Here is a 19,399-nt window from a genome sequence, read left to right as displayed (position 1 = left end):
TGTGAAAGATCTTGACTGGCCTGCATAGAGCCCTCAACCCCATCAAACACCTTTGGGATGAACTGGAACACCAACTGAGAGCCAGGTTGTGGCTTGTGGCTGCATAGGAGCAAATCCTTGCAGCCAGTTTCCAAAATCTTGTGGAAAGCCTTTCCAGAGGAGTGGAGACTATTCTAGCAGCAGATTAAGGCCCATGGTTTTGGGATGTTCAATAATCACATATGGGTGTAATGTTCGAGTGTCCACATACTTTTGGCCTTACAGTATAGTATACTCAATTCTGTCTAACATATAATATAATGTATGTAAAAGTGTAATAAGTTCTCAGACTCACCACACCACGCAGAGAACGGCCGTTGTGGGTCTTATGTTGCTGGTTCTTATCAGATCAAAGACAGTGTGGTGTTTTAGACGGCCTCTTTTTCTCATCAACCTGCAAGATACAAAACTCTCTCAGCTTTCTGTGTTTTTTTTCATATACTATGACAGTTTTGACTGAAGTCGTTAATTGTAAGAAGGCTTTTCCATAACACATGATCTCCTACAGCGACTTTAGATAAAGTAATCTGATGTTAAAGGGTAAGTTTGCATTTTTTCCAAGTCTGTCGTAAAACAATAGTCAGGTGCCCATATGAACATTAAAAACAGGTTTTTCTTGGAGTAATCTCTTCATACTGGCCATTGAAAGATCCTTTCATAACGTGTTTTCTTGCTGAGCTGCAGTGGAGGTACTAAATTGACTGCATTTATATAGCGCTTTTATAGTCTAATGACCACTCAAAGAGCTTTACAGTGGCACTAAATGACAAGAAAGAACAAATCATGGCTCATAATTTGTTTGCTAACAATGTTGTGAAGTGAGCAATGAGATGGGAAAGAGTTTTTAGAGGTTGCAGTAACACTTTTTGTTACTAATATTATTTACTGTTGTCGCAATTTTTTCCCAAAATGTAACTGCTGAATTCTTTTAGAAGGCAAACATTTTCTGTTGGAGTGAATGGAGCTGAGTGGTTTGACACGGCCAGCCATTTTTTTTAATTTTGTCTGGTAGTCTCAATTTACCCAGAATTTGTGGCAAATCAGTCCTACTTAAGATGGTCAAGAGCTAGTCAGCTTTGTGCAACGGATGAATTTAGACATCAATCTGAAGTCTGACTGATTTAAGTCATAATCAAAGTCTATCTTTGTGAAACAGGCCCCTGTTGAGGCCAGATATCAGAATTACACTTTAAAAAGAACAACAAACAGCATTGCTAAATGCAGAGCATGATAACATTACACCTTTGTTTGTAAAATGCTTCTTTGGTTTGTAAGAGAGCATTTATTATGTTCACAAAAACAATAATGATAATAAAAAACAAATTCCTTTACAGTAAGAAAAACAAGATGCTACTGTAAATTGTAACTATACAATGAGTAATGTGAATCATATTTCTTGTAATGTGATGTAATGAGTACAACCCACCACCAGAGGGGGACGTAAAGCAGGCCAGGCAGAGAGATAGCCAACAGGAGAGATTTCCAGTCACTTAATACAGTAGCTAAGCAATGAGAGGCAGCATCATGTAGCCAATGGCATAACACAGACACACATCCAGTGATGAGAACAGGACCATTGCCAGTCAAGATCTCCGTTCCTGCAGAGAGAAATACAAAGAGAGGGACATGAAAGTATCAACGGTTTATTTGATAAATGTGATGTAGAGCAAATATTGTGCCAATAGTTACAGCAGGAGGTGTTTATATGTACCCAGCATGAAAGTAGCCATGTAGTTGGCTCTCACCTCAGAGTATAAGGAAGATTGGTAGATGTCTCTGCTGTAGCTCCCCCCGTCCACACAGTCCTCCTGCTCCAGGTCACTGTGGTCGACGTCTCTGACAGGAATGAATCCCTGAGCAGAGAAATTAATGACCACATTCAGTGTGTACCTGCTGCACCTGCTCAGCTCCTGTTTCACATTCACCACCTGATGGATAAAATGACACAACCTTTATTGGTAACACTTTGTTTGCAATTTAATTCACATGATAAGAACACAAAAACAGCATGCAAGGATATTATAATGTGACAACAATTAGCTGTAGACAACAGCTCAACATGTGACATTGATTGTCACCTTGGATGTTTGACCCTTATATGTGGCCATACCACTTTTATGTAGAGCTGACTTATAAATTGACTAAACAGGAAGCATAAGAGAGAATCCTCAAACTACAAATTTGATCAAAAGCACATAAAAAGTGTTGTAAGCCTAAATATGATGACTGTAGCGCAAGTTGCTTGACAAAATCTGTAAATAAAGTCTAAATTAATGTCAAGTCATAACAGTCCACAGGAGAAAAGTTCCACTTCCATGTATTTAATTAATTTGCTTTTGTTAAATACATTACTTTGGTTAAACCAAATGGTATGTCTCCCACATTTGTCATGGCCCAAGAGCCAGGTTGTGGAAATACCATACTATAAAGAATAATAATGTCAGTGGAAATTTACTGGTACCAAAGAAATGTTTTAAGTACCTTAGGAAATTGTGCACTGATATACTTTTATTGGGATGATAACATTGAGCCAGTCTTGGGTTAGGTTGGCCTCAGGAACCATGCAGTGGTGACTGGGAATGTCAGCTACGAAGATGATGGATAAAACTCTGGTTCCATTGGGGATAGTGCTGGCACAGAGCAGGAAGTTGACAATCTGCTGGAAATGTCCCCAATGACCCAGGACGGTTGTGTTTTCATCATAATCATTCATAATCGCAGAATTGTCTTGTTTGTACTTCTACTGTCTTCTATGATGGCTCCCTGCGAATGTGTCTTATCTACAGTCTGTGAACAGTACATTTTTGACTATGCCCTATGTACTATGCCAGTAATCTCAGTAGATTATTTTATGGCTTCAAACACAAATGAAAATCAGCCAAAAGGAAATGTAATTATTTTGACGATTCCACTGTTTCAATCAAACAATCTAATGCAGTTCATTACTGCGCACTTTTCCAAACCACTGATGCATAGATTAAATAAGTTATTCAAGAGTTATATAACTTACCTCTCCGTGTCACTGCAAAGAATAAAAGCTTACACAATTTAAATGTATAAACAATTGTATGATTTCACCTGCAATAACTTCTATTGTGACCATGATAAAGATCATTCACATACATAATATTTACTATTTGAAGATTGAAATTGTTAGAACAATTTAATTTATACAAAGTTTTTTTTTTTAAGCAGCAAAGAGAATATCAAACTGAAACCACATGGTGTAAACAGATGGTTTATTATGGAGAGCCATTTCATTTGAACACCCAACCAAACTGTACACCACCTATCCAGTTAACAGACTTAGTTGACTTATTTTCAGGTTTTTAAAAAAATGAAAGGTTGAATGAATCATAGACTTTATTGCTCTTTATACTACATCACCTGACTTCCTGAAGATTTTCTGGCAGAAACGCCTGAAGACTAATTTCTCCCAATACGGGCGTTATCCAGCTCTGTGGCGCGCGCTGTCTACTGGGTGGCGTGCGCTGTCCAACTGGGTTGCGGCGCAGGATGACTGGATAGGTGGTATCTGGTAACTGGATAGGTGATGTACAGTTTGGGTGGTTTTGAATGAAATGGCTCCCCATAGTTTATAGCTGAAGACAAAGAGGGATTGAAAGAAACAAAGGATGAGGAAGAGAGTCTTGGCTTTCCATTATACCACCAGTCATCCATGCTCTACTAACATGAGTTAATCTACACTAGACAGTAGCCCCTCCCTTTCTTTTTCTGCCTTTTCTCTCTTCCCTCTCTTTCTCATCTTCATGTCTCATTCTGTCTCTTTTCCCTTTTCTGTAACTATAAAAAAGTAGTGTATGAGGTAAAAAGTAGTTGTTTTACTCATGTTTTTTCACAAATGCTATGTTTTTGTCTCTTTATTTCTTGCTATCAGCTGCACTTTAAGACAGCATTCACTTTCTGAAGCAGAGGCACCATTTCATCAAAACCCAAGGTATGTTGAAATAGTATTTGTACAAACTACTATATGTGCTTGAAGCAGCACAGATCTTTACTCTTTGTTGCACTGATACACAGTGAAGTATATGACCACCCTGCATTAGTTTAATATAAATTGCTTGGTAATGTGTTACTGAAATCTTTCAGGAGTATTTTGTAGTGGTAGCATAAATCATTAAATAACAAAACAAAACACCACCACTATTACTACTATCACTACAGTTCTAACCTCTGCTGCTGCTTATATAAATACTATCAGTACCCTTACTACAGGTACTAATCACTATTAATTCCCATAATTGATGCCCTCCAGGATCTTACCATGGACACTCAGTCGAAAACAGAGCGAGTGAAAACAGCGGTATCTGCTCTCTGCAAAATCCCGCTTCTCTTTCTGCTCCTGTACCTCTTTGTGTGCTCCCTTGACATTTTAAGCTCCGCTTTCCAACTAGCTGGAGGTAAGCTGTTTCATCATCACCATCCTTCATCAACATTATCCTCATCAACCTTTCAACTTGGCAGTACTCACAGTAATTCAAATTGTCATTTAGATACATCATAAAACATAGCAACATACGTAGTATCATAGACATGTAATTGTATGTTTTATTTACTAGTATGGATGCTAAGCTTGAGTTTAAATATCAAAGCTGTCCCCTGGTCTGTCTCTTTGTCTTTCCCTTCCAGGCAGGGTAGCAGGAGATATCTTCCAGGAAAATGCCATCCTGTCTAACCCAGTGGCAGGTCTGGTGGTGGGAATACTGGTGACAGTGTTAGTCCAGAGCTCCTCTACCTCTACCTCGATCATAGTCAGCCTTGTCTCTTCTGGTTGTGAGTTAAAGTATTAACAATTCTTCAACAATGTTAATTACTGATACTTAAACGTGTAACACCAGCACTTTGAGAAAACAACAGAATACCACATATCTCCTGTTCAACTAATCAATCTGAAGTTATATATACAAATTTTGTCCTATTATTTCTTTCTGTACAGTACTGGATGTTCAGTCAGCCATTCCTATTATCATGGGCTCCAACATCGGAACATCAGTCACCAGTACCATTGTTGCTCTAATGCAGGCTGGGGAGAGAGATGAGTTTGAAAGGTACAGCTGTGTGTGTATGTGCCGTGTATATGTTTATAGGTATTTTTATTTTAAAAAATAACATCTGAAATCGTGTTTATTCCAGGGCATTTGCTGGAGCTACAGTCCACGACTGTTTTAACTGGTTGTCTGTCTCTGTGCTTCTCCCTCTGGAGGCTGTGAGTGGCCTGTTGAGGCGACTGTCACAGGCCGTAGTCGACACACTACAGCTCAGTACTGGAGAAGAAGCTCCTGAACTTCTTAAAGTCCTCACTGAGCCGTTCACTAAAATGATTATCCAGGTACCGTGTCTGCATATTTCCATAAGCACAGGAAACACTTTCTTTCTCTGAGACATAGAAAGCACGACTTGTGAAGCGAACAGTCCATAGGAAGTAATCAACAGTTGATCTTTAGAATGGATAAGCTTTAATAGCAAACACTATATACTCCATTTTAAATTGAAAAACTGGCGTTAAATGGAATTTGCACACCCCAACCAAGTAGAGAAAATCGAGCAAAAGAGGCCTCTCACAAAAACGTCACCTATTAAATAGATTTTGCATAATTATTCTACATCAAAAGGTTACCCATTAAACTGATTTAGCATAATTATTCTACATCAGTTTAACTGCAGACAGCAGCAGGAATGAACGAGGCAATGATGCTGGGGCACAAGAAAAAAAAGTCAGACAGCAGGAAAAAAGCAGCTTTGGAGCAATAAAATTCAAGTCGAAAAATGGCAGTGAGGCCCTTTACAAACACCTTTCACAGTTAGACATTGTGTACACCTCATTAATAGACACAGAGGTGTTATAGTTTATGGTGAGAACCAACTGTCTTAGCCCAAACTTACAAGTTGGTTACCAAACAAAAACTCGTACAAAGAGCCGGCAAGGTAATATTACCATCCCTAATAATAATGTCATAACAAGACTCTCTCTCTGCGTAGCTGGATCGGTCAGTCATTACAGCCATCGCTACAGGAGACCAGAGTGTGAAGAACAAGAGTCTGGTGAAACAATGGTGTCAAACAGTGAAGGTAATGGTACGATGTATCCCATTGAGTTGCTGCTTGTTTCTACTTGTATCCCATTTATTGGGTGACATATTTGTCTCACTTTTAGTTTGCTATAAAACACTGTGCTCATTTTACAACATTTTATGAGACCAGGTTTGTCATGCTCATATATTGAATGTGAAAAACTACAAGTGTACTAAATTACTAATGTTACGGCTACATATGTTATATTTTGAAATTGTCCCACCATCTCTTTGCCTCAGTCTGCACTCCTGTTTATCATTGCTGACAGGACAATGAAACATCCTGGGGAACACACAACCTTTCAGAACATACACAGAAATGTATGCCATTTTGTCAGTTTTTAAATATTAATTTTAAGTTTTTAAGCTGTGATTGAATAACATCTCTCCTCTCTCATTCATTTTCCCTACTAGTGTTTTAATCACTAGATTTAACTTGTGCATCAATCATCAACATGCACTGTAAATGAATCACAATGATTACTAAGTTTGACATTTTTTAAGTTGTTCTCAGAGAGTAACTTTCCTTCCTTTAATCTTGGTAGTTAAATTTTGTATCTCTCTCAATCAATCTTGTTTTCTCCAAGAAATCCTCATGACGTTACATCTCTGCCTCACTGCCCAGGTAGTCATCTCTTTGTGGACTGCTCTTTGTCAGACTTGGCCATAGGTCTGATCCTCCTGTCTTGCTCTCTGTTGGTGCTGTGCAGCTGTCTGATACTGCTGGTTAAACTGCTCAACTCCCTGCTGAAGGGCCAGGTGGCCAGTGCTATTAATAAAGTTGTCAATACAGGTAATATATAATCCTTATCCTAAATACATCTCAGCTAAACTCATAGCTTCAATTATCCTAACCTAAAATTTTATCTTAAATTGAATTTTAATTTTCTTAATATTCCCTCTCTGGTCTTTTTTTGTCTTGTCCTGTAGATTACCCCTACCCTTTTACCTGGCTGGCAGGTTATCTGGCTCTTTTAGTGGGAGCAGGCATGACCTTTTTGGTTCAGAGTAGTTCTGTCTTCACCTCTGCCATCACTCCTCTCATAGGTAACACACACGCACACACACACACACACACACACACACACACACACACACACACACACACACACACACACACACACACACACACACACACACACACACACACACACACTTGTTTCACAGTCATTGACATAATGCTTTCCCTAGCTCCTTAGCCCAACCATAACCATCACAACTAAATGCCTAACCTTAACCCTTACCCTTACCTTAACCTAATTGTAACCTGTACCCTAAAACCAAGTCTTAACCCTCAAAAAGCAGTCTCTACCCATGTTGACCTCAACTTTTGTCCCCACAGTGACACAAGTCCCCATGGGTTAATGTGCATTCAGGTTTAAGTTTAGAATGCATGCTCTAGCAAACATGTGTGTTTTAGATATTTTCTGCCCTCTAACAACTTTTGGTTCCTTAAAGTCCAGCAATAGATGGGTATTACTGGTTCCATTGTCTATGCTAAACCTGAAGCATGACTTAGCGTTTGTCTTTGACCCCTAGACTTTGTAACAACATCCATGAAAGCTAGGTTACCCATTGACATCATGTCTTTTTTATGTTCAGCTTGTGTCTCGTCCTCTTGCTTTGTTTCTTTTATTTAGTGTTTTGTGTTTTAAATTGAATTTGAATTACAACAATCTAGATTTTGTCAAAGGCAAAAATAGAGCCATTGTTCCCATTGTTAATTATACTACGAACCCTCAGGGATTGGTGTGATCAGTATTGAAAGAGCCTACCCTTTAACCCTGGGGTCCAACCTTGGAACCACTACAACAGCTACATTGGCAGCCCTGGCTAGTCCGGGAGATAAGCTAGCTGCTGCCACACAGGTATACGCACACACACACACACACACACATGCGCACTTGCACATGCGCACATACATACAATCACGCGCACACACACACACACACACACACACACACACACACACACACACACACACAGCATATACAGAGACAGAGAAAGAAAAAAAATCTTGCCTGTCGTTACTTCTGTCATTAATACACTGGAGGGCAAAACATCAAATGTAATCTAGTTGTCTCTCTCCATGGTGCTGACACATTCAAAACTAGTTTCTCAAGTACCAAAGCATTCAAGCTCAGTTTTACTTCATGTTTCTCTCTTTCTCTAGCAGCATTACAGCTGCTAGTACTGCAGTGCAACTAGAATTATTAGTGCTGTGTAAACACATTTGCAAAGTCACCTTATGAGCAGCCCCATATACCCTTGGCAACCACCTACCAACCACGCATAATCACCATAGCAACTACTCCAAACAAACTAATAACCACCTAACAGCACCCTAGCAACTACACAAAAGCACATAGGAACCACCTGACAACCACTTAGTAATGTCAAAGTAGCAGCTGCCAGAAACACCCCATTACCACCTACAAAGCATTTGGTACTACCCTAGCAGTCACCACTCAGAACACCATAGCAACCCATGCCCTGCCAAACACCCAAAACATCACAGCCACCTAGCAACAACCTAGTGATACAGTTGACACAAAGTAAGCATCTAGCGTTACAGAAGCCACATGAAAAGCGACTTGGTCTTAGTAACCAGCAGGCAATGCTCTATTAGTCGTTTAGCTATAGCCCATTAAAGACCAGTCCAACTAAGTTTTTTTCACACACTAAATATTTAGGCTTTTATAAGTTTTCAATATAATTGAAACTAGAGCTGAAACAATTAGTCAATTAGTCGACTGAAAGCTATTTTGATAATCGATTAATTTTTCAAGCATAAATGCCAAATATTTGGAAGTTCCAGCTTCTCAAATCTGAGAACTTACTTACTTTGAAAATTACTATGAAAATTAAATATCTGTGGGTTTTAGACTGTTGGTCAGACAAAACAAGACATCTGAAGATGTCACCTTGGGCTCTTGGAAATTACAATAGGCATTTTTCATTTCTTTGACGTATATTCATGTGTTTATTGGAATTTGTAATCAAATCCCATATTTTAATGGGCACACACTTGTGCATATGCTTGCTTTCTATGGATTATTCTGTAACTTGTGAAAGTAAAGAGACAATGATATGACTGAACATAAGCTTCATGCTGCTTTTCTCTCATTTTCCATTTTTGTATCTTCTGTTGTATAGGTTCTACCTCTTTCTAAAGTTTTTACAACTCGCCCTGTTTGACTCACTTTTCTATAGTTTTCTCTTTGTCTCACTTTATGTTGGCATCTTTTATTCTTACCTCCTGTTTTGTTTCAGGTTGCTTTATGTCATTTCTTCTTTAACCTCCTTGGTATCCTGCTGTGGTATCCCATACCAGCCACCCGCTTACCCATACGTATGGCCTGTGCCCTTGGCAACTGCACTGCCAGGTATAGTTTCTGGTTTTACTCACAACAAACAAAATATCTAAAGATGGTAGCTGAACCGTCAAGGGAAATCTAAATATTCGATTACTGAAAAAAAATAGAAACTTTTTTACTTTTAAAACTCTACAACAAATTTAAGAAAGGAAAAACTAACATAACTCACACATACACAGGTACCGCTGTTTTGCTGTTTTGTACCTCCTCCTCTGCTTCGTGCTACTCCCATCCCTCGTGTTTGCCCTCTCCATAGCCGGGTGGAAGGTGATGACCGGGATTGGTGTACCAGTCTTTGCTGTGATTATATCTGGTGCAACAGTAAACATGCTCCAGGCACACAGACCTGATTGTTTGCCACTTACACTGCAGAACTGGGACTTTCTTCCTGTTTGGGTGACCTCGCTGCAGCCCCTTGATGACTTCATCACCAGGGTGACCCTGTGGTGCAGGCAGGGAAGAGGTAAATATCTTAAGTGAGACTTTTCAATTAAATGATCTGAATGAATTAACTGTATGATTTAACACATTTCTATCTGCTTCCTTTCAGCTACTATTGTGATACAAACTCAACCACCTTACTTTCAGTTGTTTGCATTATGACACTGATTTACCTCTTCCTGGTTGCTGTTCCTGAAAGTCTGACCCTCTCCTTGGTGTTTTGTTCCTAGGTTGGAGTTGCAAGGGAAATGATGGTCCAGTTACATCACTGGAGGGCATTACTGTAAACCCTGTGCGAAAAGTCAGAGAGAAATCGAAGAGTGGGGACGGACAGGAAATTGATAAGAGCTGGCAGAAACAAAGAGGACTGGATAAACCTGGATGGTGTGAACTACAATGCAATGAGGAAAACCACAGAGACAACACAGCAACCAATGTGTCTTCAGAGAACAACGTATTTAACTTGGCTGCAGTGTGGTCCATAAAGAAAAACACAAACTTAAACAATCAGGGCACTCAATTAAGCAGCACTCACTTGTAGTGCTACTATCTTGTGTCTACGGTGTGCCAGACTTTGCATGAATTTAAAGACCTGTATGGAGCTCACCACTGAAATAATTTTTACAATTGTGTGCTGAAAAAAACATAACTGTAATAGTCAGGGGATTTGTAACTGGTTGCATAAACTCATTGAAGTGTGAGATGAGCTACTGTAAATGTAGGGCAGGTGGTCTGCTTTTAGATGAGTAAGGTATGAATAGTTAATAAATAGCATGCTGGTTTCTTACCAGCATACAGAGAGATAATTATTAACAGGTTGGCTTTTATTTTACACAACTGATGCAAGAGGACTCTGTGAATCCTAACTGTGATAACTTGTTATATACAGTATATTTGAGAGTATTGCAGTACCTTCCTTTCAGTTGCAACTTTAGCAAAATAAAAATGAACAAAGATGTTTAATGTACCAACGGATTGTTTGAAGTTTAACATTGCTTTAAATGTTGCTGACCACAAAAAAGCTGTGGTTTTTAACTACCAGTCTCACACATGGTTTAATTTCACTTACTGTCACATGTTTCCTGTGAGAAATTTTAGTGATGCAGATGTTGGTACTGAAAGTTATGGTTTTAAAATTATTTCTTTGAAGAAATACAACGCCTCTCATCATCAGGCAGGTTCACAATGTGTTTACAACATAGTAAGGTGAATAATAAAACAATAGTAGGTCTCCATGTGTAGGTGTTGGAACAATTTGGTTTTTAAAATGTGAAGTGACTTGTGGCAACTTCTCTCCTCATCAGTTGTAGTTCCCGTGCCTATACCTTTATGAACTGCATTTAAATACTTGCTATGACACTAAAAATAGGATCCTAAGCAAGGTCCTTCAAATAGCATTTGTCAGAGAAACTGGTACTATGTGCGCCACAAATAAGTCACCTTAAAATGTATACAGGTACATTAAGGGAAATAAACTGTGGTTTAGTGTTACAGAGTAAACACATTCACAGCTGGAGGCTTTTTGGGCAGTAGTTATGTCTGCAGCTGAAATGGAAACTCAAGACCTCTGTCATCTCTCTCTCTCTCTCTCTCTCTCTCTCTCTCTCTCTCTCTATATATATATATCCATCCATTTTCTACCGCTTGGTCCCGTTAGGGGTCGCGGGTGACTGGAGCCTATCCCAGTGACTTTGGGCCTTAGGCAGGGTACACCCTGGACAGTGTATATATATATATATATATATATATATATATATTACATTGCTTTGATGTTGTTTTTCTTATGAGAATGTGTTTTTTTAATAAAATAAATCTATGTTGAAAAGTATGCTAAAACATTTGCTCATTATTCCTGCTGTTCATTAATGCCTGATTTTTTTATGCTGATTTTTTCGAAGTAATATGTAGTATATGATTTTTAAATAGAAAGTGTGGCAGTACACTGAGAGGCAGGAAGTGTTTATTTTTTCATGTGTCCTTTGCAGGAATACAAAACCTCACATCTTCAATCTACAATGTGTTTACAAAATAAATGACAAATGGCAGATTTTTATGCGTGGGTGTTGGAAGCATTTCGTTTTTAAAATGTGGAGGGTGACTTCTCCTGCCATCAATTGTAGTTTCTGTATCAATGCGTTAAATGTGCATTTAAATACTTATGACATTAGAAATGGTGTGATAAGCTGTGTCCTTTAATAGTAATTTTTTTTTTTAGAGAAACTAGTACCATCTGCGCATGAGCAATAAATTTGACTATAATGTATACAGTATAGTAAGGGACATTATAAGGGTGCTCGTTTGACAAAGGAAAGGATTCAGCTTTCAGTGTTCTGCAGATGTACTGCGGCAGTGGTTATTTCTACATGGCTATAAAAAAGTAGCTTGTGAATCTCACATTGCTCTCAGTGTATTTAAGAACAAAGTACCGTCTCACACATGGTTTAATTTCACATTACCTGTGTTGTCTGTGTGAAAGTTTAGTGGTGCAGTGGTTTTCTTTTGGCTATACAGAAATGTGCATAGCAAAAACACATGTTGTAATTATCTCTTACAATGAGAAAAACTGTAAGAAACGTATGCTGGTGTGACTTAATTTTCCAAAACAACTGTGTTTAATTGCACCAATTTAATCTCAGCATAGTGTTTACGTTAGCCCTGCACTACTTGAATAAATAAAGTAAATCTTGGTTATTACTTAATGTAAAAACTGATACAAGAGGTTCAAAAACAGTAATCAGCTTTAGAGGTCAGTATGATAACCCTGTATTTTGTTAAGTGTGTCCCCTGACTAATCATACTGTAGTTTTTCTAAAGGGAATATGGTGCTGAGAAACTTTAAATGTGCAGTAACTATAACAGTTTCATAGTGATGCTAAGATGTAGCATGTCACCACAACCACTTCACGAAGTAGCTCGGAGGCCAAACTCAACATTCAAAGTGCAAAATATACTTATTATACACTATGTTTCAGCTATGCCTTCTCTAGTGTGCAGTAGTCCTTCAGTTTCATGGGTGAATCCTTTTAAGTTTCCACCAACATTGAGTGTCAATCAACTCATCACTGCAAGACCCGCCAAGTGGCTACTTCTGTGTGTGTGTAATACATGTAAAAATCACACACATAAATTACGTTATAAAATGTGTGTCTTCAGGTTATGGCCTATAATTTAAATCTGTTTCATGGTAGCTGATAATACACACTTACGGGTTATTTTTTAGGAAAGTGCTGCCTTTCAGACTGGAACATCTCACACATCACGATCATTTAGAAATGTTGAAATGTCAAGACAGTAGAAAATCTGCACCAAATACTTACAGTATATTGCACCATTGTTTCAAGTTTAAGAAACCATAGTTTATGTCAGCAGTCTTATTAGTTATCTGAGTACTGCCAAAGCAGTGAATGTGAGCACTTTGTTTACAGGCAAGTTGTGGGTAACAACACAGTAACCACTTCCTTGATAATTATCACACAACAAGACAAGGGAGCATAAACCAGTCTTCTGCCAGTGGAAAATTCACAGGTCAGCCTTACACAGACACAAAGACATCACACCATTGTGAAGGGGGTGAGTGACAGTTTTGAATTATAATCTTGTTCTGAGATTAGCTAAATGAGCAGAAACGTTGTAGTATGTTTTCATTATTTTATAGTTTGTAGAGGATATAAATTATTTTTGAAACAGTGTGACTATGAAAAAAAGCTACTCCATACATGCTATTCATATTGTTCAGGCTTTATTTTTATTCAACTCGACTTTTGAATTTACTCGAACTAACAACTAATCTTAAATTTGGTCATTTTATAGTATATAAATAAAACTGAAGAGAAATACAATGTAACATCTAAAATGACATTTGATTTATGTGTTACAACAGAAAAACAATGATTTCCAGCTACATGATCATGACCGCTCTGGCAACTACAGCTCTGGCAAAAGGTATGTTACTGCAGTTAACATTATGGACAATATATTATAGACAATAATTCAGTAAAAAAAAATTGCTTCAACATTGGAAGTCAAGCAGAAAAGTTTACAAAGACAATCACAATTTAGAAATACAGTTAAAAATAGATTTAATGTTTATTTACATTTACATTTATTTACATTTTCCAAGTATGATTTTGGCAGGAAAATATAATAATATAAAAATATGATATAATGATATAATGATGAATTGGTCTTGTTTTATTTCCTTTTGCCCAATGACACAAATAACAAGAAATAATTCTCATCTGTATTTTAAATGTTTGTTTTTTAGGGTCTACTGAATGCCGTTTCTCTGAACCTACTGGAGCTCGGCAGTGTTTTGGAGCCGTGGGACAGCTGTTGATGTTTCATCTGCCAAATACAGCAAATACAGAGGTTAAGTTGAAAAAGGATAATAAATACATTATTTTAAAAATAGTTAAAAATCAGATAGTGACTCAGCATGAGGAATATATGAATCAGTCTGAACTCTTCACCAATGGAACATTCAAGCTAGGTAACGCAATGAAGAGACACTCTGGAGATTACCGGTTGGAAGAATTTGGATCTAACGGTACTTTACTGAAAGAAGTGAATGTGCATCTAGAAATACAAGGTAGGTAAAAAAACAAAAAAAAGGTTTTCTGAAAAAATACTACAACCAACATTGAATACCAATTGTGGATGAAAAAATGTATTGTATATCTGAAACAGGAATTAAAGAAGACATTTTAAACTTGGCTAATTAAATATTAAATGACACATGAAAATATGGAATAAAATAGAATATTGATTGGACAAAAAGGTACACATCGCCTTCACCTTGGACTTTTCTGTATAAAATAAGTGTGTACATTTGTATTTTAATAAGGTGCCTATTAATACGCCTTTACTATTGATAGATCCAACTTAATGAGAAATATGTGTTCATTATAAATGTACCATTTTGCTTTGACTAGACAGCACAGTAGAAAGAGACAGGGAAGAGGAGAAATTACAGGCAACAAAAGATCTCCACTGACAGGCTTCTTTGGCCACTGGACTACCAGAACGGCCCAGGAAAGAAATATAATGACTGTATTTCATTAAACGTCTATTCTATAACTTTATGTCATTAATGCACAAAGTACTGTATTCTTATTTTGTGATTGTGAATTTCATCATCACCTACCTCTGACCTATGTGTTAAGCTAACATTACATATCTGAAACAAAAGATGACAAAAGTGTGTTGTCACTGTCGGGTTTGAAGCAATACGTTTCATTCCACATTCTCAAACGTTCATACCATATTGTTTTATATTAAGTTTAGTCATGAATTGCTACACACATAGCTCTCCTTCTGATGAAAAAAATTGAATGGTTACTAAAAAAATCTAAATAGGAATTGGAATAGATGATGGCTCCTTAATTACCAGAGTTGGCAGTGGATTTCACGTTGCATTTTGTAGATACTGTATGTTTGTCTTCCAGCTCCAGTGTCAAAGCCAGCTGTGTCTCAGATGTGTTTGTCACCAGAACAGATGAACATCAGCTGCTCCTCTGAGGGAGACGGAGTAGAGTTCATTTTGACTTTGGACGGTCTCTTATTGATGCAGACCACAGGCCACAGCCAGTCCCTGAGCAGCTGGACAGCAAACATGCAGTCACTGGCTGGGAGTAAACCTGAACAAGACAAACCCAGTGTTTCAACTGTTACCATCAGCTTACAGGGTCAGCTGACAGGAAACGTGATGTGTCGTGCTTGGAACAATGTCAGCAGAGATGAAACAGTTATTCATCTTAAAAGCTGCAAAGGTACAGTGTTTAAAGAATGATGAAATCCTCATTTTTGCTTATTTTGCTGGATATTAGCTTATTTCACTTATTTTTGTTACAAATAAACTTAAATGTTTTTAGCCGCATATCTGGATCAGAGTTGCAGTGACAGAGAAGCCAACCAAATCTTCCTTGCAATCCAAATTACCTCAGTGAGGACAGTGATGTGGAGGACATCTTACGAAATGCCCAAACAAGCTCCTCTCGTGTCGAGTAGCAGCTGTTTAACCACATTGTTGTAGTGTTTAACATAATGCCAGATATTAGCCCCCCCCCCTTGGAAAAGCTCACGTTCAGATATGTGGTCTCATTCTTTGGGTCAGGAATTTAATAACCTTCTCAGTCCAACATGATGTTGTCAGTACTACAACCACTGTACTGTACCTAACCTGCAGTCACTCTCATGATTGCCTTTGTTTTGACTTAGCTGGCTTATTCCTCCACATGAGGTATTTTGCTAATTTTCCATCTAGATGGGAAAGCTTTAGAAGCAACGTTTCCAGATTTGTTCAGTTTTTTCAGTGAATATTGAGGCTTGAGAAACAAATGTCTGCATCATTCTAGTATCTATTGTGTTCTGATATTTGTTTGTTTTCTAGCTGTTACTTCTCACTTCCCTGTTGCTGCAGCTGTGAGAGCTGGTGTTGTCACGCTACTTCTTTTGGCTTTGTGTCTCTGTATCTGCCGTGTACATAAGAAAACAAGACTCATGACTGTTAAAGAAGGTAAGAGAATATCATTTCTATGGTAGCTACTGCTGCTATCATCCTTTTTTGGTTTTCTGTCTTGATATATTGTTGTTAGCTCTGTTTGTTATGCATGGTTTGAGGTGGTTTCAAAATATCAGCATTTTTTATGTAGATGGAGAATAATGAGAAAGATTTTTGAAGAAACTATGGCACACACACAGTTAGTTTCACTGTAATGTCTTCCGCTAACTGAAGCCATGTGCATCATCCTTTCCATTGACTGGGAAATTGTCTGTTTTCTTGTTCTTCAAAATCACAATATCCCATTAGCACGTTAATGAAGTGTCTCAAAGTCTCCGGAAGTCATTCTCAATTGTGAAGAAATGACTTCAGGATGGGAGCTGAAACGTCTTGATTCTGAAAACAGTGTCCAGATGACTATGACTGAAACCTTTTCTATGATAGAACACTCCTGGACGAATGAGGGACTACACCGTCTTACTCAAAAGAGGATATTAAATGAATAGGCTGAAACAACACAGACTCCACCAATTTCCACATCACATTGTAAAATTATAAATACACCTCCAGTTATGTTCAGGTAATCTAATTTAAATTTAGCCTCATCATTTTTTTCACAAATCTCACATCTGATGGAAGGAACCAGAAAAGTCTTTCTGAATCTAAGGCATCTCTTGTTAGAATATCTCAGAAGGAGAAGTCATTCACCAAGCAGCCATACATTGTTACCAACCTGAGCATCTACGATTGTCTGTGAGGAAATCTTTTAAATTACACAATGATTTGTTGTAATATTTTTTTTACTTTTCCAGGTATTTCCAAAGATGACATTCTCAACTGAGCAGTTTATCAGTCAATATTGCAATAGACCATTCTCCCAGTAAATTAAGTTTTTATTTTCTTTTGATTTGTCGGCTTCACTTTTGAAATTATGAAATTTGATTTTTAAGCCTTCATGGATTTGCTTTCAGCGGAAGAAGATGGATGGATGGATGGATGGATGGACATCTATTAAAATACTTGCTAATGATGCTAATGATCAACACAATCATCAGATTTCCTTTTCACTCTAATGAAGCTCAGCATAAGTTCAATCAGGAAGACTATCTTTATGCCTCATTCATTCACATCTCTCTCTCTCTCTGTCTGCTTTCCCTAATCAGCAGACATGGGCATCTACTTTTTCAGTTAACCAACCAGAATTTGTCTTTCATCAGCCAATCATATTGCTGCTGTCAAATCTATTCTCCTCTCAGCTCGCTGTCATTTCAGTGGGGGAATCAATGTGCCCCTCCTCCACCCCGCTCACCTCCGGTTTATCACATCCAGTGCAGGTTGAGCTCAGAAGTCCACTCCTCATCACATCCACCACAACCACCAGTGTCTAGACTCCATCAGGGGGGATATCCTATACCAGACCTCCTCAACTAGCGGCCCGCGGGCCACATCTTGCCCAGAGGCAACTTCCGAGCGGCCCAGCATACACAAATCTGATGCATGACAAAATGGATGAATGGAAGGAGCTGACGAGTGAGTCATCTCGCTTCCTTCTCATCTCTGTTGAGAGTTCCACATGTGCAGTACCGATCGGGCAGGAAGACACCGCCAATCATATCTTTCACAAATCAACGTTTTCTCATGTGACTTCCGACCACGCTTAGTAGCTTTTCAAAACATCTGGCTATTGACAGTCACAAGTAGGGAAGTGCTCTACTCTACGTTTCCTGGTTTTGGAAACGGAATTTGGAATTTCGCTTTGAGCGATTTCAAGTATGAGCTCCAAGCAATGTAGTGATCATTATGTGACCACAAGGTGGAGCCAATCAGAATCAGATCAGAATCAAAGGTCCTCACATGTAACCAGAAAGTAACTACATTAAATCAAGTACTGTAATTTTGAGGTTCTACTTTACTTTACTGTAATTACACGTAATGCTACTGTATACTACACTATACATTTCAGAGAGAAATATTGTATTTTTTAAGGATGAATATAACAATACTGACCTAAGGCCAGTTTGCTTTTTGTGTCATTGTGAAGTATAACTTGTTACAGTTGTAACTTGTGGTTTTGATTTCCTCCTTCATTCTTCTACATTCTGAGACATCATTCCACCAAAACCAAAGGCATGGTAAAATAATGGTGTTTGTCCTACAAACTTCAATGCCTGAAGCAGCGCTTTGCTTTGCTAAGCACTATGATACTAACGATAACCAAACTATCACAGATACTTACATCATTATTGCCACTACCACTACTTGAGTTACCATTACTTTTACAGCTACTGCTGCTTACATAATTACGACTAATACTAACTACAGGAAACCATCATGACTACCGTCATTATCGCTATTAATAATATTAATAATCACTATTCTATTCACATTCCCACCGAGATATTCAGTAGTAACATGCAGTAGAATTAATTGCCTGTATGTTTTACTTACTATTATGGATGCTAAGCTATAATATAAAAGGAGTTCCCCTGTCTCTCCCTTCCAAAATGATGTCATCCTGTCTAACCCAGTGGTAGGGCTGGGGGTGGGTCCTTCACATCTACCTCCATTATAGTCAGCCTGGTCTTTTCTGGTTCTACTAAATACAATAAATCTTTAACATTATGTTTTGGACTGGAATGAATGCACTTACTTAAATACTAAAAATGCCAAAAAAGGAGCATATTTATCCTGGTCAACTGATTGAACTAAGCTCTCTGTACAGCATGGGATGTTCATTCAGCCACTCCTATCATCAGTGGCTCCAACACTGCAACATCAGTCACTAACACCATTGTTGCTCTAATGCTGGCTAGAGAGAGATGTGTTTCAAGAGTAGTACTTTGTGTACTGAAGGTGTGTATTTGTGTGCAGTTGTTTATGGGTATGTTTATTTGAATGGTGCCTTTGCAGGGGCATTTGCTAGAGCTATAGTCCACAACTGTTTAACTGTT

At 38.1% G+C, this 19,399-nt stretch overlaps 2 protein-coding genes across 6 annotated transcripts; both read left to right on the top strand.

Annotated features, from left to right (window-relative positions):
- The first annotated feature begins 3,793 nt into the window (after positions 1 to 3,793).
- LOC122888724 (sodium-dependent phosphate transport protein 2A-like) lies at positions 3,794 to 10,907 on the top strand. Of its 5 annotated transcripts, none has more exons than XR_006380769.1 (13): positions 3,794 to 3,997; positions 4,316 to 4,460; positions 4,690 to 4,833; positions 4,997 to 5,108; positions 5,194 to 5,389; positions 6,040 to 6,135; positions 6,401 to 6,452; positions 6,757 to 6,924; positions 7,062 to 7,178; positions 7,875 to 7,999; positions 9,405 to 9,517; positions 9,881 to 9,971; positions 10,180 to 10,321. XR_006380769.1 is itself a non-coding variant. In XM_044223492.1 (13 exons), exons 2-13 carry the CDS (start codon positions 4,325 to 4,327, stop codon positions 10,488 to 10,490), a joined length of 1,848 nt encoding a protein of 615 aa, XP_044079427.1. In that variant the 5' UTR covers positions 3,794 to 3,997; positions 4,316 to 4,324; the 3' UTR covers positions 10,491 to 10,907. The 5 variants fall into 5 exon arrangements, 3 of the variants coding, with proteins under 3 accessions (XP_044079427.1, XP_044079426.1, XP_044079428.1); XR_006380768.1 differs by having other exon boundaries at positions 9,765 to 9,971; positions 10,180 to 10,237; XM_044223492.1 differs by having other exon boundaries at positions 6,040 to 6,129; positions 9,688 to 9,971; positions 10,180 to 10,907.
- A 2,538-nt stretch (positions 10,908 to 13,445) lies between these two features.
- Positions 13,446 to 18,456, top strand: LOC122888710. Its single transcript, XM_044223458.1, has 7 exons — positions 13,446 to 13,519; positions 13,830 to 13,891; positions 14,214 to 14,537; positions 15,394 to 15,717; positions 16,338 to 16,463; positions 16,893 to 17,028; positions 17,778 to 18,456. The coding sequence occupies exons 2-6, from the start codon at positions 13,837 to 13,839 to the stop codon at positions 16,952 to 16,954; spliced, it is 891 nt and encodes a 296-aa protein (XP_044079393.1). The 5' UTR covers positions 13,446 to 13,519; positions 13,830 to 13,836; the 3' UTR covers positions 16,955 to 17,028; positions 17,778 to 18,456.
- The last annotated feature ends 943 nt before the right edge of the window (positions 18,457 to 19,399 follow it).

This window comes from Siniperca chuatsi, linkage group LG14, assembly GCF_020085105.1.
Source record: "Siniperca chuatsi isolate FFG_IHB_CAS linkage group LG14, ASM2008510v1, whole genome shotgun sequence".
In the NCBI taxonomy this organism is placed as follows: Eukaryota; Metazoa; Chordata; class Actinopteri; order Centrarchiformes; family Sinipercidae; genus Siniperca; species Siniperca chuatsi.
Note: the sequence above shows the minus strand (reverse complement) of the source record. Positions and strands in the feature narration are given on the sequence as shown.

What these genes read in the sequence shown, in the direction of transcription:
- LOC122888724 (XM_044223491.1), top strand. Translation starts at nt 4,325, where the DNA reads ATGGACACTCAGTCGAAAACAGAGCGAGTGAAAACAGCGGTATCTGCT. An exon ending in CAGCCTTGTCTCTTCTGGTT is followed by an intron (nt 4,834 to 4,996) that starts GTGAGTTAAAGT and finishes CTTTCTGTACAG; the next exon opens with TACTGGATGTTCAGTCAGCC. An exon ending in GTGGTGCAGGCAGGGAAGAG is followed by an intron (nt 9,972 to 10,179) that starts GTAAATATCTTA and finishes TTTTGTTCCTAG; the next exon opens with GTTGGAGTTGCAAGGGAAAT.
- LOC122888710 (XM_044223458.1), top strand. Translation starts at nt 13,837, where the DNA reads ATGATTTCCAGCTACATGATCATGACCGCTCTGGCAACTACAGCTCTG. An exon ending in AACTACAGCTCTGGCAAAAG is followed by an intron (nt 13,892 to 14,213) that starts GTATGTTACTGC and finishes TTTGTTTTTTAG; the next exon opens with GGTCTACTGAATGCCGTTTC. An exon ending in ACTCATGACTGTTAAAGAAG is followed by an intron (nt 16,464 to 16,892) that starts GTAAGAGAATAT and finishes TTTCTATGATAG; the next exon opens with AACACTCCTGGACGAATGAG.